Source organism: Rhipicephalus sanguineus, chromosome 2, assembly GCF_013339695.2.
Source record: "Rhipicephalus sanguineus isolate Rsan-2018 chromosome 2, BIME_Rsan_1.4, whole genome shotgun sequence".
Taxonomy (NCBI): Eukaryota; Metazoa; Arthropoda; class Arachnida; order Ixodida; family Ixodidae; genus Rhipicephalus; species Rhipicephalus sanguineus.
Genome location: NC_051177.1, coordinates 175,931,231 through 175,943,478, shown reverse-complemented (window position 1 = coordinate 175,943,478; position 12,248 = coordinate 175,931,231). Strand labels below are relative to the sequence as shown.

General features: G+C 49.7%; 1 protein-coding gene across 1 annotated transcript in view; it reads right to left on the bottom strand.

The window, feature by feature from the left end:
* The window catches only part of LOC119382051 (high-affinity choline transporter 1), a 47,390-nt gene that overhangs the window by 11,310 nt on the left and 23,832 nt on the right, over positions 1–12,248 (bottom strand). The window contains exon 8 of the mRNA XM_037649787.2: positions 3,901–4,574. Within this exon, the coding sequence (XP_037505715.1) occupies positions 3,901–4,574 (674 nt within the window). The remainder of the gene's footprint in view (positions 1–3,900; positions 4,575–12,248) is intronic.

Below are 12,248 nucleotides of genomic sequence, written 5' to 3'. Positions count from 1 at the left end.
TCTCGCAGCTCTGCCATCCAGCACTACGACGTCAGACCCCACCGACTTCGTCGCCTGGCTCCGACGCACCATCGCTACCTTACGCCCGTCCCCTGCAGCCCACCATAGCAAGCCCACACCTTTTGTGTTCATCGTGCACGCATGCTTTCCTCCGCGACGACACCGTCCGCCGGCCTTTCCAGCCACCCTACAGCGGACCCTATCTAGTCGTCCATCGCGACGACAAGAACTTCACCTTGCGCTTGAACGGGAACGACGTCCGCGTCTCGATTGACCGACTCAAGCCCGCATACATCGCGGCGAACGAACCTGGCAGCGCCACTCTTTCAACTGGCGTCCTTCCACAGCCACCGACGTCGCAGCCCGCTCCTTTCACAACACGCTCTGGACGACTGGTACGCCTCCCAGATTTCTACAGACCCTGAGGACTCTGCACTCCGCGGGGGTTGATGTGGCGACCACTGCGCACATACCTACGCAGCCTCCGTCTCGTCACTGATTAGCCCGGCGTGACACAGCTACCTGCTGCAACACGCTTCCGACAAAAGACAGCGCCACGCAGTTTCACCGGAGGCTTACGTTACCACTGCTGGCTATATAACCCAAGCTACCAAGCTTGGTTTCATGTTTTGTTTCTCTAACCTTCCGAAGCGCAGCATCGGCATGCTTGCCCTGCTGCTGCTACTACGTTAATAAACATCGTTTCGTTTTATGTTGGGATCCGTCCTTCACCGACTCCGCATCCCACAACGCCATGAAATGGGTCAGGTGAGGGGGGATGGTGTCAGGGAAGCGGAAGACGACGGGCCCTCAGGTCGCTCTAGGAGGTCGAAGGTCTTTGTGCTTCGGAGATTCTTATGGCCCAGCATATGATCCGGAGTTGGTCTTCCGGACGTTAGCTGCGCAGACAAGCCTCCTGTCGCTCAGCCCCCGCAAAGAGGAGCTTCGGCTTGTTTGAACAATGACGATATGTATGATTAAACTTGGCACGCGGACTCGAGCACAGACGACAATAGCGTAAGGCGCCACCCTGATTAATTTGGGCATTGATGAAGTGGGTAATCAAGGTGCCTGTTTGCAGTCGGCGCCAAACGATTTGCTCAGCCGGGGACAGCGATTTGGGGGCTGGTGGGTAGATCATCTGGCAGTTGTGATAATGTAAAGTAATTTCATGATAGGTGAGTAGGCATTCCCGCGTGCTGCGAAATGAAGGCAGACCGTCCACTGCCCGGTTGACGAGTGCTCGGGCTTGTTCGTGGTCGGCTGTATTCTCGGGATGTCCACAATGTGCTGGAACCCACATAAAGTTATTATCCGTTTAGGACAGGGGTCTCAAACATGCGGCCCGCGGACCTTTCTCTAGAGGCCCGCCACGGCCCGGGGCTACGTCTTTAGGCTACTAGGTTCATCGCCATGTGTGGAAGTACCTACTTGTGCGAAGAACTGTTCTCCTTGCTGAAGGTGAGCAAGTCTGGTCGAGAATGAACAGCTGCGATCGGACATGAGCATCGCCTCCGCACAGGAAGTTACTGTGGGCGTTTCTTCTCTCGTCGCAGCTAAGCTTTGCCAGGCGTCAAGTCAACAAGTTTACTTTAGCCGTTATTATGTGTTTCACAAGGAATAAAGTTTTATGACTTTGCTAAACGGTACCAGCATTACGTCCTCGCCTATTTGCGATTAATAACGCCTTACTCTGCTGAAATACAGAGACCTGATTCGTTTTAAGCTTTTGCTTTCTTGAGGCACCTTATGCTGTCGCCATGTGATGAAACATAACCGCAGAGGAAAAGTAATATTTCAGAATCGGTGTCTCCAGATTTTAGTCGTTCTGGAGAAGGCATCGGTATGTTTCTCGAATTATGACGTCAAATCCTCTTCAGAAATAATAAATATATGAGATGTCGGAAAGGCCTTCTTTCAAGTTGCACCGTTAGCCGACATCTTGTTCACCCCCCTCTTTCCTCCTCCCCGCTGCTCTAACCTTGTTTCCTTTCCCGGCCCTTGGGGAACTAAATTTCGTGACTGCGGCCCGCCAGCTGACGTGAGCTTGAAACCCCTGGTTTAGGAGGATGGAATAATTGTAGGATACAGAAGGCGGGTGCATGAACTCGACGCATAGCAAAATTACGAATGGCCGTTGCTGAGTCTGAGGATACACACACTCTGCTCGAGTGTCAGCAATTGCTAAACCAATCGCAGCTTCTTCCACCTCGATCGGTTGAGCCACTCGGTCGAAGGTGGCAAAACAAAGTAGCTTGCGGGCGTTATCCGAGAATGGCACTGCGAAGGAAGGACGATGAGAGTATTGTGCGGCATCTACATAAGCGGCCGGGGTCGAAGATGGGTAGCGCTTATGAAGCGACCTCGCTCTGGCTACTCTCCGCTCCTGATTATGGGTGGGATGGGTGCTCTTGTGTAATGGTGGAATGTACAGACTGTTGCTAATGCACTCGCGAAGTGAAGTCGTAGGGGTAGTGAATCTTATGAGGTTGATTTTGAGGTGCTGACTGCTTCGACTAATTCGTCAATCGTGTTATGCACCCCGCAGTGGAGAAGTTTGCTCGTAGAGGTACTCTTAGGAAGGTGCATAGCAGTTTTATCTATTATGCGGATGAGGCGATCTACCTGATCTCTCGACAGAGATAAAAGGTGCAGATAAGGGAGAGAATAAGCAATTTTACGCAGGCAGAATGCTTGGACAAGGCGGCGCGTGTCTGCTACACGCATGCTCCTGCGGCGATTAGAAATCCTCTTTATGAGGGCTGATACACTCTGCACCAACCTCCGTATCGCACCTATGGCTATGGAACTGGAGCCGCTATTGAAAATATGGAGGCCTAGAAGTGTGATGCTGTTTACCTGAGAGATGAGTTGATCATCCAGATATATTGATATACTGCCGGAGGGGAAGGGTCTCCGGGGACGAAGGAGAAGTCCTGATTTAGGAGCTTAGCAGCTGTGGCCGACATGCTCCGCGCGTGTTCTTGTAGCGTTTTTGCTGCTCTTTTGAGGGCGTATTCAAATGTGCCACAGTTGCCAGTGGTTGTCCAAAGCATGATGTCATCGGCGTACAGTGAGCGTTGTAGGGCCGGTATGGTCGATAACTTTTGCGCGAGGGAGATTAGCACTGCATTAAAAAGGAAAGGAGATAGCATGGCCCCTTGCTCAAAGCGGGTTCCCACACTTATCAATATGTTACAGCCTTTTTCTCGAACAGAACCGTGGAGATTCACCTAGGATCGGTTAAATCCGCAAGCCTTCACGCTCGTCTTAGGTGAATGCATAAGGGGCCCTGTGATTTTCTTGTGGCATTAGTTGCGCGTTTCATCGTTCCTCACCGGTGAGTGTCCCTTACGCGCAACGTTACGCATATGAAGCAAGGTGGATTGGAGCCGCGGAGACGGGACAGCCGGCGTACATTAGCCGCAAAGCGTGATGGTATCAACAAAGGCGTTCATTCCGATAAGCGATCACGACAGATATATATGCTAAAAAAAGCTGCTGAAAACGGACTTGTTAGTACAAAACCGCGCCATATCAAACGTTTTGATTAGTAACGTCCAAATACAAGAACGATGATGAAGACACGTAGAGAACAAATCTTTTGTGAATTCGTAATACCGATAGCTCCGGGAGGCTGTGTTATGGGAGCAAACTATCAATACGGAAAGGCAAAGGTTATCTCAATAAGAAAAACAAATATTGCCTCACGCCCACATTTACACAAACTCCTGAAGGTCGCAAGAGTGCCTATAACAAACCGCAGTTTACGTGCGACAGGAGTCCGTATATCACCAGCGGTGTGTAAAGCACGCGCTATGCTCAGACTTCCACGTTGTGGAGGGCCACACTATAAACATTTAAAATGAATAAATATTTGTGTTGGCCAATTCGACTTACCTCTTCTCCTCAGAGGCGATGGCAGGCGCCACTGGAGCCATAGCGTCGGCGACCGTACCGGACGGCGTCGATGACCCCGGAGCTCCCGGCGCACGTTCCCCAGGAGCTAAGGGCGTCTGTGACGTAGAGGTCGCCGTTGCCTCGGGAGCCTTGGACGCTGGGGCCATAGCCGCGCCACCGGACGACTTCATCTCCGCGCCCATTACGGCGGGCATCTTTTCGGGCGCCTTGGCGTCGGGCTGGAAGCAGTTGAACGCGTCCCAGTCGAGAGGCAAGCGTCCCGTCCCGAAAAGCCACGACGCGACGCCAGACACCGCGAGCAGGGTAAAGAAGCTGACGACCATCGAGAAGGTGCGGAAGGGGAAACGCTGCTTGTTGTTCTCGTAGTCGTAGAAGGGGTACTTGATCAAGGGCGGTATCTTGAGGAGGGACTCGCCGGCTCCCGCGCGGAAGAAGCCGCCCACAACGTAGGCGGCGAACGAGCCGTACGTGTTGACGTGCTCCTTCAGGTACACCACGCAGACGAGCTGCGGGAAGAGAATTACGTATACCAGGTCCGAGGACAGGTACCACAGGCCGTAGATCGACTCGGCCGTGAGCGCCATGAAGGTGGCCAGCGCGCCCACCAGCACGATGGACACGCGCATCACGCCGATCACCTCCTTGTCCGTAGCCTGCGTCAGAAGCACGACGCGTCGTCATTGCATGGAATGCAATGCTGCAACTAACGACGAGCGCTGAAAGGCGGTCCGAAATTAATGACGCTGTGGGTATGCGAAATATTGCAGTAATTCGCGAAAATCAAGGTGTGTGACCGGGCTAGTTGGTATTCCATAGTGACGTGAACAGCGCGTGTAATACAGAAGGACGAAGAACCGACGAGGACTAGCGCTGACTTCCAACTGAAATTTATTAACACAAACATGGAAAAACGAGAACAAGTAGGCACACGTGTCTTCCGTCATGCGCAATTCAAATGAGCGGTGAACACGTGTGCCTACTTGTTCTCGCTTTTCCATGTTTGTGTTAATAAATTTCGGTTGGAAGTCAGCGCTAGTCCTCGTCGGTTCTTCGTCCTCGTGTTTTGCGCTGTTCACGTCACTCGCGAAAATCGCCTACAGGCCTTCGTACGTTGTTTTGTCGCTTTCATACGAGTTTCAAGGCGGCAACAAGACGAAATTACTGTGTCATGTTTTTTTCTGTAGATGAAAAGCTTCGCCGGCAATATTCGTCAAGCTCACCATTTTTAGTTCATATTATATCTTCCATCGTAACGGGCAATTCGTGTAACGGTCCATATACACTATTTCGTAGCACCTAATCTAACTAAGGTAAGAGAGCCTTATCTGACTGCTGGCATCACAACGAATGAACAGTGCATCACAATGAAAGATTGAGGTATATGCCATCAGATTTCTTCTACCGTCGAAGTTTACCTGCAACGATGTTGTGAACAGCCTTAAAAAGAGGAGTTTGAGATCGTGTGAGCATATAGAAGAGCTCCCGAGAACGATGATACACCTGAAAGAACAGTGGAAGTGTCATGAGAGTCCCGGAAAGATGGCCGCTGTTACCACATGCCAGAAGTGACGTATGACCTGGAACGCGCGGCTTCCGGCATAACCTCAGCGATTGCAGGAGGCCACCCTAGCGCTGATAGACCCTAGAGCTGAAGGATCTGGTGCACTTTTTTCCGGAAAAGCGACTTCACCGACAATGTGCACACGGTTACTTGCCTGCGGCGGCTTCTTCGGAGTGCTGTCTCTGAAAGTGGCGAGCATGCGCTGCCAGAGGAACTCAGTCGCTCTGTCGATTAGCTCGCACAGTTCCCGCCATTTTTTTTAAATGATGTAGGTGCAGATAAACTTGCAGTGATGCTACCGAGGATTTCTGATTTGGAGCAATTTTTGGAGCAGCAAAATTTCCGTTTTGGAGCACTTTGGAGCAGCAAAATTTTCATCTTGGAGCACTTTGGAGCAGATAATTTCGCATCTGGGAGCACTTTGGAGCAGCGAATTTTATATCCTGGAGTGCAATACAGAAGCATATTGCATTAACATTCAAGCACCTGAGTATTCTTATGGGGCTCTTATGAAGGCTAGAAATATTTCGATTCATTGCAAATCTCATGGAAAAAATCATCTCAGGAGCATAGGCGTGCGCACAGGGGGGGGGGGGGGCAGGGGGGGCGCCCCCCTAATCACCTAAGAGGGGGGGGGGGGCGCAAAATCTGCCCCGTACATTGACCCTTGCGATAGCAATTATATGGACACTCTCGGCGGATTTTTGCCGTCGCCATTGCCGTAATTTTCCGTATAAAGTCCAAATTAATAAAATCACCACGCGCATTCTAGCCGCGGGTAAAAGCTCGCGAGCGCTGGCGACGAACGCGGCTGAAGCGGAGATTAAACTAGCCGGCCGTCTGTCTCCACCGCACGGACAGCGCTTGAAATAACATCTTCCCGCGTGCGGGCCTGCCGTCGATTGCTCATCAAACAGAGAGGAAACGCCCTTCCCGTCTTTCGTAAGGAGCATGAAGAGACGCCAGGGGAGCGGAAGGGGGGGGGGCATCGTTCGAAGGGCGCAGTCGCTTGCGCGCGCGCTATCTCGAGGCATCAGGAGACGGCTCGTAAACTTGCTGTGCTCTCAACGCTTACTTCGCGTTTAGAAAACTCAGAGCAAGAAAACGCTTCGGTTCCTGAAGGGGCCATATTCCCTTAAACTAGCGTTTTGTTGAGTTACGCGAGATCGGATCCAAAAGAGTTAGCTGCTAGTCTTACTTCGTTTCACCATACAATTTTTTGGTATCGCATTCATTTCTTCGCTCTTAAGCGAAACTTAGCTTTTTTTAACCGTTAGCTATTGACCCCCGAAAGCGAGGGGCAGACGTGTAACATGGCGTAGCCGCTTCACTGTGGGCCATCAGCGACGGGCCCGCTACTGACAGCTGCGCATTTGCGGCTGCTCCGACCAGGAGATATGATTTTACTAATGAGATGACATTTTTAAAAAAGCAAGCAAAAAATTCGAATTGGAACCCAAGCACGTGAGCTCGAAAGGGCAGGGCCTTTTAGGGGGTATTTACCGCAGAGTGATTACAAACTCGGACGTGCTGGCGGAAGGAATTACGAAAAAGCTGTTCTGGATGAACATCCATGGATAAAGTATACCTGAGGAAAAGTGTCAACGCGTTTCCACCGTTCGCGTGCTCTTCCATAAACGCGAAGCAAGGAAAATTCGATATTGTCCCATATATCTACTGTGAGCGATCCCAGATTTCATTCCGCGATGTCCGGAAACAGAAGTGACAGACATTTTAGCGGCACTCATGTAGTTATTACTGAACATTGCTTTCCTTACGTGCCGTGCGACGCTTGAAACGAGCTATCAGCAGCGTTTCTGGAACAGACGACGTCCGCCGATGAATCACCGTCGCTCTTTCTCGCTACCGAAAGGCCTATAGACGTCACGAGCCTCTGCGGAGAGCGCGTTTTGCTGTCGAGCCGACTTGCAGAACAGAAGCTGCGTCGGCACCGTGCATGGCATCGTGGCTTACTCGGAACGCACGCGCGAGCGCTATTTATTCAGCGGAATAATTCTTGGTCCATGACTACGACTTTATTGGCAGCCCCAAGATCGAGCTGCACATGTTCTGACGCGCCGGCGGTGCGATTGCCGGTGATAGACGCCCCCAAACCCGAGACTTTGGCGCAGTTTGGCGCAAATTTTGTCGATATTATCAGGATGGCGCAGTAAATACAATTTGGCGCACTTTGGCGCAGTTGGCGCAGGAGTGGAATCACTGAGATAAAGGCTGTCGCGGTGTAGACGAGCTTGGCGTTGCCACTCGGAACGAAGAATCTTGCATATCCTCACTCCATGAGCAATGGAGGGTGTGAAGCCAGCCACACACCCACACATCAAGCCAGCCACAGGGAAGATTTCCAGTATTTACAAAAAAGTGGCATTTGCATAGGGTCGTGTTTGGCGCCAATCCCAAGAGGTATTTACCTCGCCCAAAAAGATCGCATCGTTCAGTCTCAACTAGTTGTGCGCGTAGTTCCAAAAGTGTGCAGATATGTGGATGAGTTCTTTATTTTTCATTGATTGTCCGGAAGAGTCGTTTGAGCAAGCTGCATAGAAAGTGTTGAATGTGTTTAGGCAGAACCTACGTCCGCTGGAGTTGACGCCTGAACTACCTGAAAAGAGTTGTTTAAGGTTTTTGGACATCAAGCTGTGCCTCTCTAGCAAACACGTGTGATGGTCTTTTGAACTGAGGAGCGGAAAACCGCTTCCCTCTTTCCATTCAGCACACTCAAAATTAGTAAAAAGAGGAATAGCTAATATGTGCCCCGTCAGTGCCCTCAGAAGGTCGTGTCCGCATTCTATGCAAAAAAGTTTTGACGCCCAGGTCAGTCGCTTATGCGCATTGCCATATTTGCATCGCGCGTCGCGCCATCTATCGCACACGTGACGAACCAACATGCGTGGGCTGCCACGCCAGCAGACCCTACACTAGAGCACTGCACGGGCCGTGATTTTCGGCCCGGGCCCGGCCCGGGCCCGGAACTCGTTCGAGTTTACCCGCCCGAGCCCGGCCCGGTGATTCAATACGCGACCCGGGCCCGGCCCGAACCCGACAAAAAGTTTCGCCTACCCGGCCCGGCCCGGCCCGACGGCATATCAGGCCCGACAGAGGCCCGAGCCAATAATATAGGTCCAGAACACAGAATCTACAGCAAACTGCTTTAAGTAGCAAATATCTACGCTTTGTTGGCGAATATTTCGCTAACAATTCTACTTTAACCAACCGTAATTTCGTGTAAAAAGGGGTTCACGGTGGAAACAGTTGAGTGGACATACTGGTTACAATGAACGTTTGGTCTACTATCACTGGTCTAGTACTATAGTTATGGTATACTATAATTTTTTTTTTTGCTAATGCAATGGGGATCATCAAGAGCGTATTGTAGCAGATATTGCAGCAAGGAAAGTGATTTGCAGCATGGGTTCAGTTTCGATAGGAAGTACAATAAAAACAGAGGAGACAGAGAACAAAACGTTCTCTTCAATTTGTTTTTATTGCGCTCTTTACTAAACCTAAAACATGCTCTAACGACAAAGGCAATCGAGCACCCGGCTTCTGGATATGTAACACGACCTTGCCGCAGCAAGACAGAGGAAGAAAGCCAAGTTTATTACCTTGTTGTAAATGCACTAACCTAGATAAAAATTATAATGAACCATGCGCACCACGTGTTCTTTTAGAAATACGTATAGGCAGCCGAAAGGACGAAAAAAGTATTTGTTGTAGCATTCTTTTCATGTATCTAGAGATTCCGGCTTTAAGCACACCATCCACCGTTGCATCACATATCCTGCCGCGCTAAAGTTTCTCGCACTGCATACGCTAGCCGCAGGGGTGCACATCTGCCTTACGAATTGTGAAGGTGTCGGCAGTCGTTGTTCTTAACATCCACCACTGGAGCAAATTTAGGATGTCTTTGTGGACCTCTACAGAATGAACGTAGCTGTGCAGCTTATCCCTTCATTTCTATTGTTCCCGAACGTCGTGGCACTATTCAGTATCACCTATAAAACTCCTCTTTGAGGGCTTCTGCTTGCAGTTTTCAGCAGTGTATGTTATGCACGGCTTGCACCACGCTCTTTTTTTTCGTATTATAATGCTCTGTGCCTTCCTAACGATGTTGGACTGGTAGAAGGTGACCACTGCACTACGCGGGTAGGACTGGCAGGAGGTGGACGGAGCGATTTCGATCTGCTTTTGGTGTTCGTTACAGTTTGGTAATAAAGGCGCGAATAAGCTTCCCGGCGCTTACTCATTGGATGCCTATGGTTCGAGGTAAAGGGACATCACCCGGCACGGAATTCGTAATTGCCTTTTTTTCAAGCCTAATATTTCGTCAAGTGAATATATTTTGCCTGACGCCTTATGCTGTTTGAACCTATGCTATTCCTGCACATTCCAACGGTGTTGCGGCAGTGTCATGTAGCTCTCACACTATACCTGTATAGCGCAGGGGACCCAAACGCGCGGCCTGTACGCCTCTCCCTAAAGGCCCGCGGGCCGCACAGGACTGTCTTCGTCCCATTTTTTTTCATTTTCATTTTCTTTATAACTATGTTCTTAAGCTACACAGGCATGACAGGTCTAAAGCTTTTTTGTCGTGAGGCATCCCCTGCGGGCACCATGTGTTGATACCTAACCGTGAAACAAAACTCTATATTTCAAAATCGGCGTCCAGATATCAGTCATATTGAAGATAGGTATCGATATGTTGTTGGAATCCTGCCGCGAAATACCCTTCAGAAACAACACACATGTGATATATGGGAAAGCTGTTCTTTTAAATGGCAACGTTAGCTGACATTTGGTATGACCTATCCCCCCTCCCCCCCTCCCTCCACGCGCGCTTTTAGCTGCGTTACTGTGCTGGCTCTTGCGGGAGTAAATTTTTGTGAATGCGGCCTGCTAGTGGAGGTAGGTTTCGACCCCTGATATAAGGGAAAAAAGGCGAAAGTTAAGATGTTAAAAAATTGGGCACACCAAGCTGGCTGCGCGCGTCCATCTCGCGCCACATGACCACTGGGGGCCGTTACGAAGCCACGGAAAAAGAATGTGTCTGTATAGGAATTTTATGTAACGAGACTCCGTGCACTCCTTTCGTTTTAGTGGAAGCCTGGAAATTTCAAAAAAACGCTTCCCCGCTTTGGAGCTCTGTGATCGCTCTTGCGATAAGTTACAGGTATATATATTTTTTATAATACATTTATTACTGCCATTACAGGATAACATTTGGGATATAGGATGGTAATGAATATAAATAAATCACTGAATAACGACATGTTAACTATATAAGCGTCTGGTATATCAACCTTTAGTTCGGCCATCTCAGATAAATCAAGTAGCCCCATATGCAAGGAGCGAAAGAAGTTCAGTACTTGTCTCTAAACAGGGGCGTAGCCAGAAGGTGGAGGGAGGATGGGGGGGTTCAAACGCCCCCCGAGATTTTTTTCAATTTTGCATGTGTATAATACACGCACACATACAAAGGCACACACGAACGTACATAAAGTATGGTCGGACCACGCCCCCCCCCCCCCCGGAAAAAAAATTTCTGGCTACGCCCCTGACTCTAATAAAATTTCTCCATAAAGCTTGCCCCACATAAAAAAGCGTTTTTTTTCGGGACAAAATGTGAAACATCTGTATGTATGCGCAACGTATGTGGAACAAACTTGACGAGACACTAGAAAGAAAAACAATTTCTTTGTTATCAGTAAATTACTCTTTTGCGATTCCTAAAACACCACGCTCACCGGGACAAGACTCTTGGTAAGTGAGAAAACGTGCAAAAAGGTAAATGCGGGTGGCGACGGTCCCTTTAAATTCGCGCAGCAGACACCGTGACACCTTAGATTCTGACGGCGTCTAATGTGGCCTACGTAGTTCCTAATCACAGAAATGAAGTACACTGACCTTTGAGGGGGCCATAGACTTAACATACCAAGTTTAAGGAAATTTTATTGAGCCAATGTCCCCAAATACGACAAATGCAGTTTGAAATCCGTGACGTCAGGCTCGGAGATTTCGACGCGAAATTTAAAAAATGGAATTTTGACCCTGATTTTCTTGTCTGATAATAAACTTATGATGGTGAAATTAATGACATTCGAGTTCTTAGAGTTCACTTTATCAGTCTAAACCGATTCAGTACTTCACTATAGCGTCCATTTATGAACCCAGGAAAGTCCAAGCCCGGCCCGACCCGAGCCTGCCACCTCAAACCCGGGCCCGGCCCTAAGCCCGGAGCTTCAGGCCCGAGCCCGGCCCGGGCCCGCCGTGAGAACTACTTTACCCGGCCCGGCCCACGGGCCGGGCCGGGCTCGGGTTTCCGGGTAGGCCCGAGCCCGTGCAGTGCTCTACCCTACACAGAGCAAACGTGAAACTCCCGAAACTCGGCCCGTCGGAGAGCGTGTCTCGCGTCTTTTCTAGCCTGGACATTTTCGCTGATTTTATTGGAACATCGAGAACATCTTGCTCATGCAAGTCCACAATGCATACAGTACGTGCTGAGTGGGCTGCGGAAGCAACCTCGTCAGATACGTACGCTGTTACATTTGTAAAAAAAAAACGTTCTCGCTGTAGCACGCGTGAATCGTAATTGCAGTGCAGCTCGCGAAAGAGTGAAACGATGTTTTGTTGCCCCATATTACAAGTTGTGCCCAAAGTTTTGTGAAAGCTCATCATTTCAGCATGCACCGCGTAATAATTAGAGTACGCTTTACGGGTAGTTTCGCGGAACGTAATTTTTGTTTCACGAGCG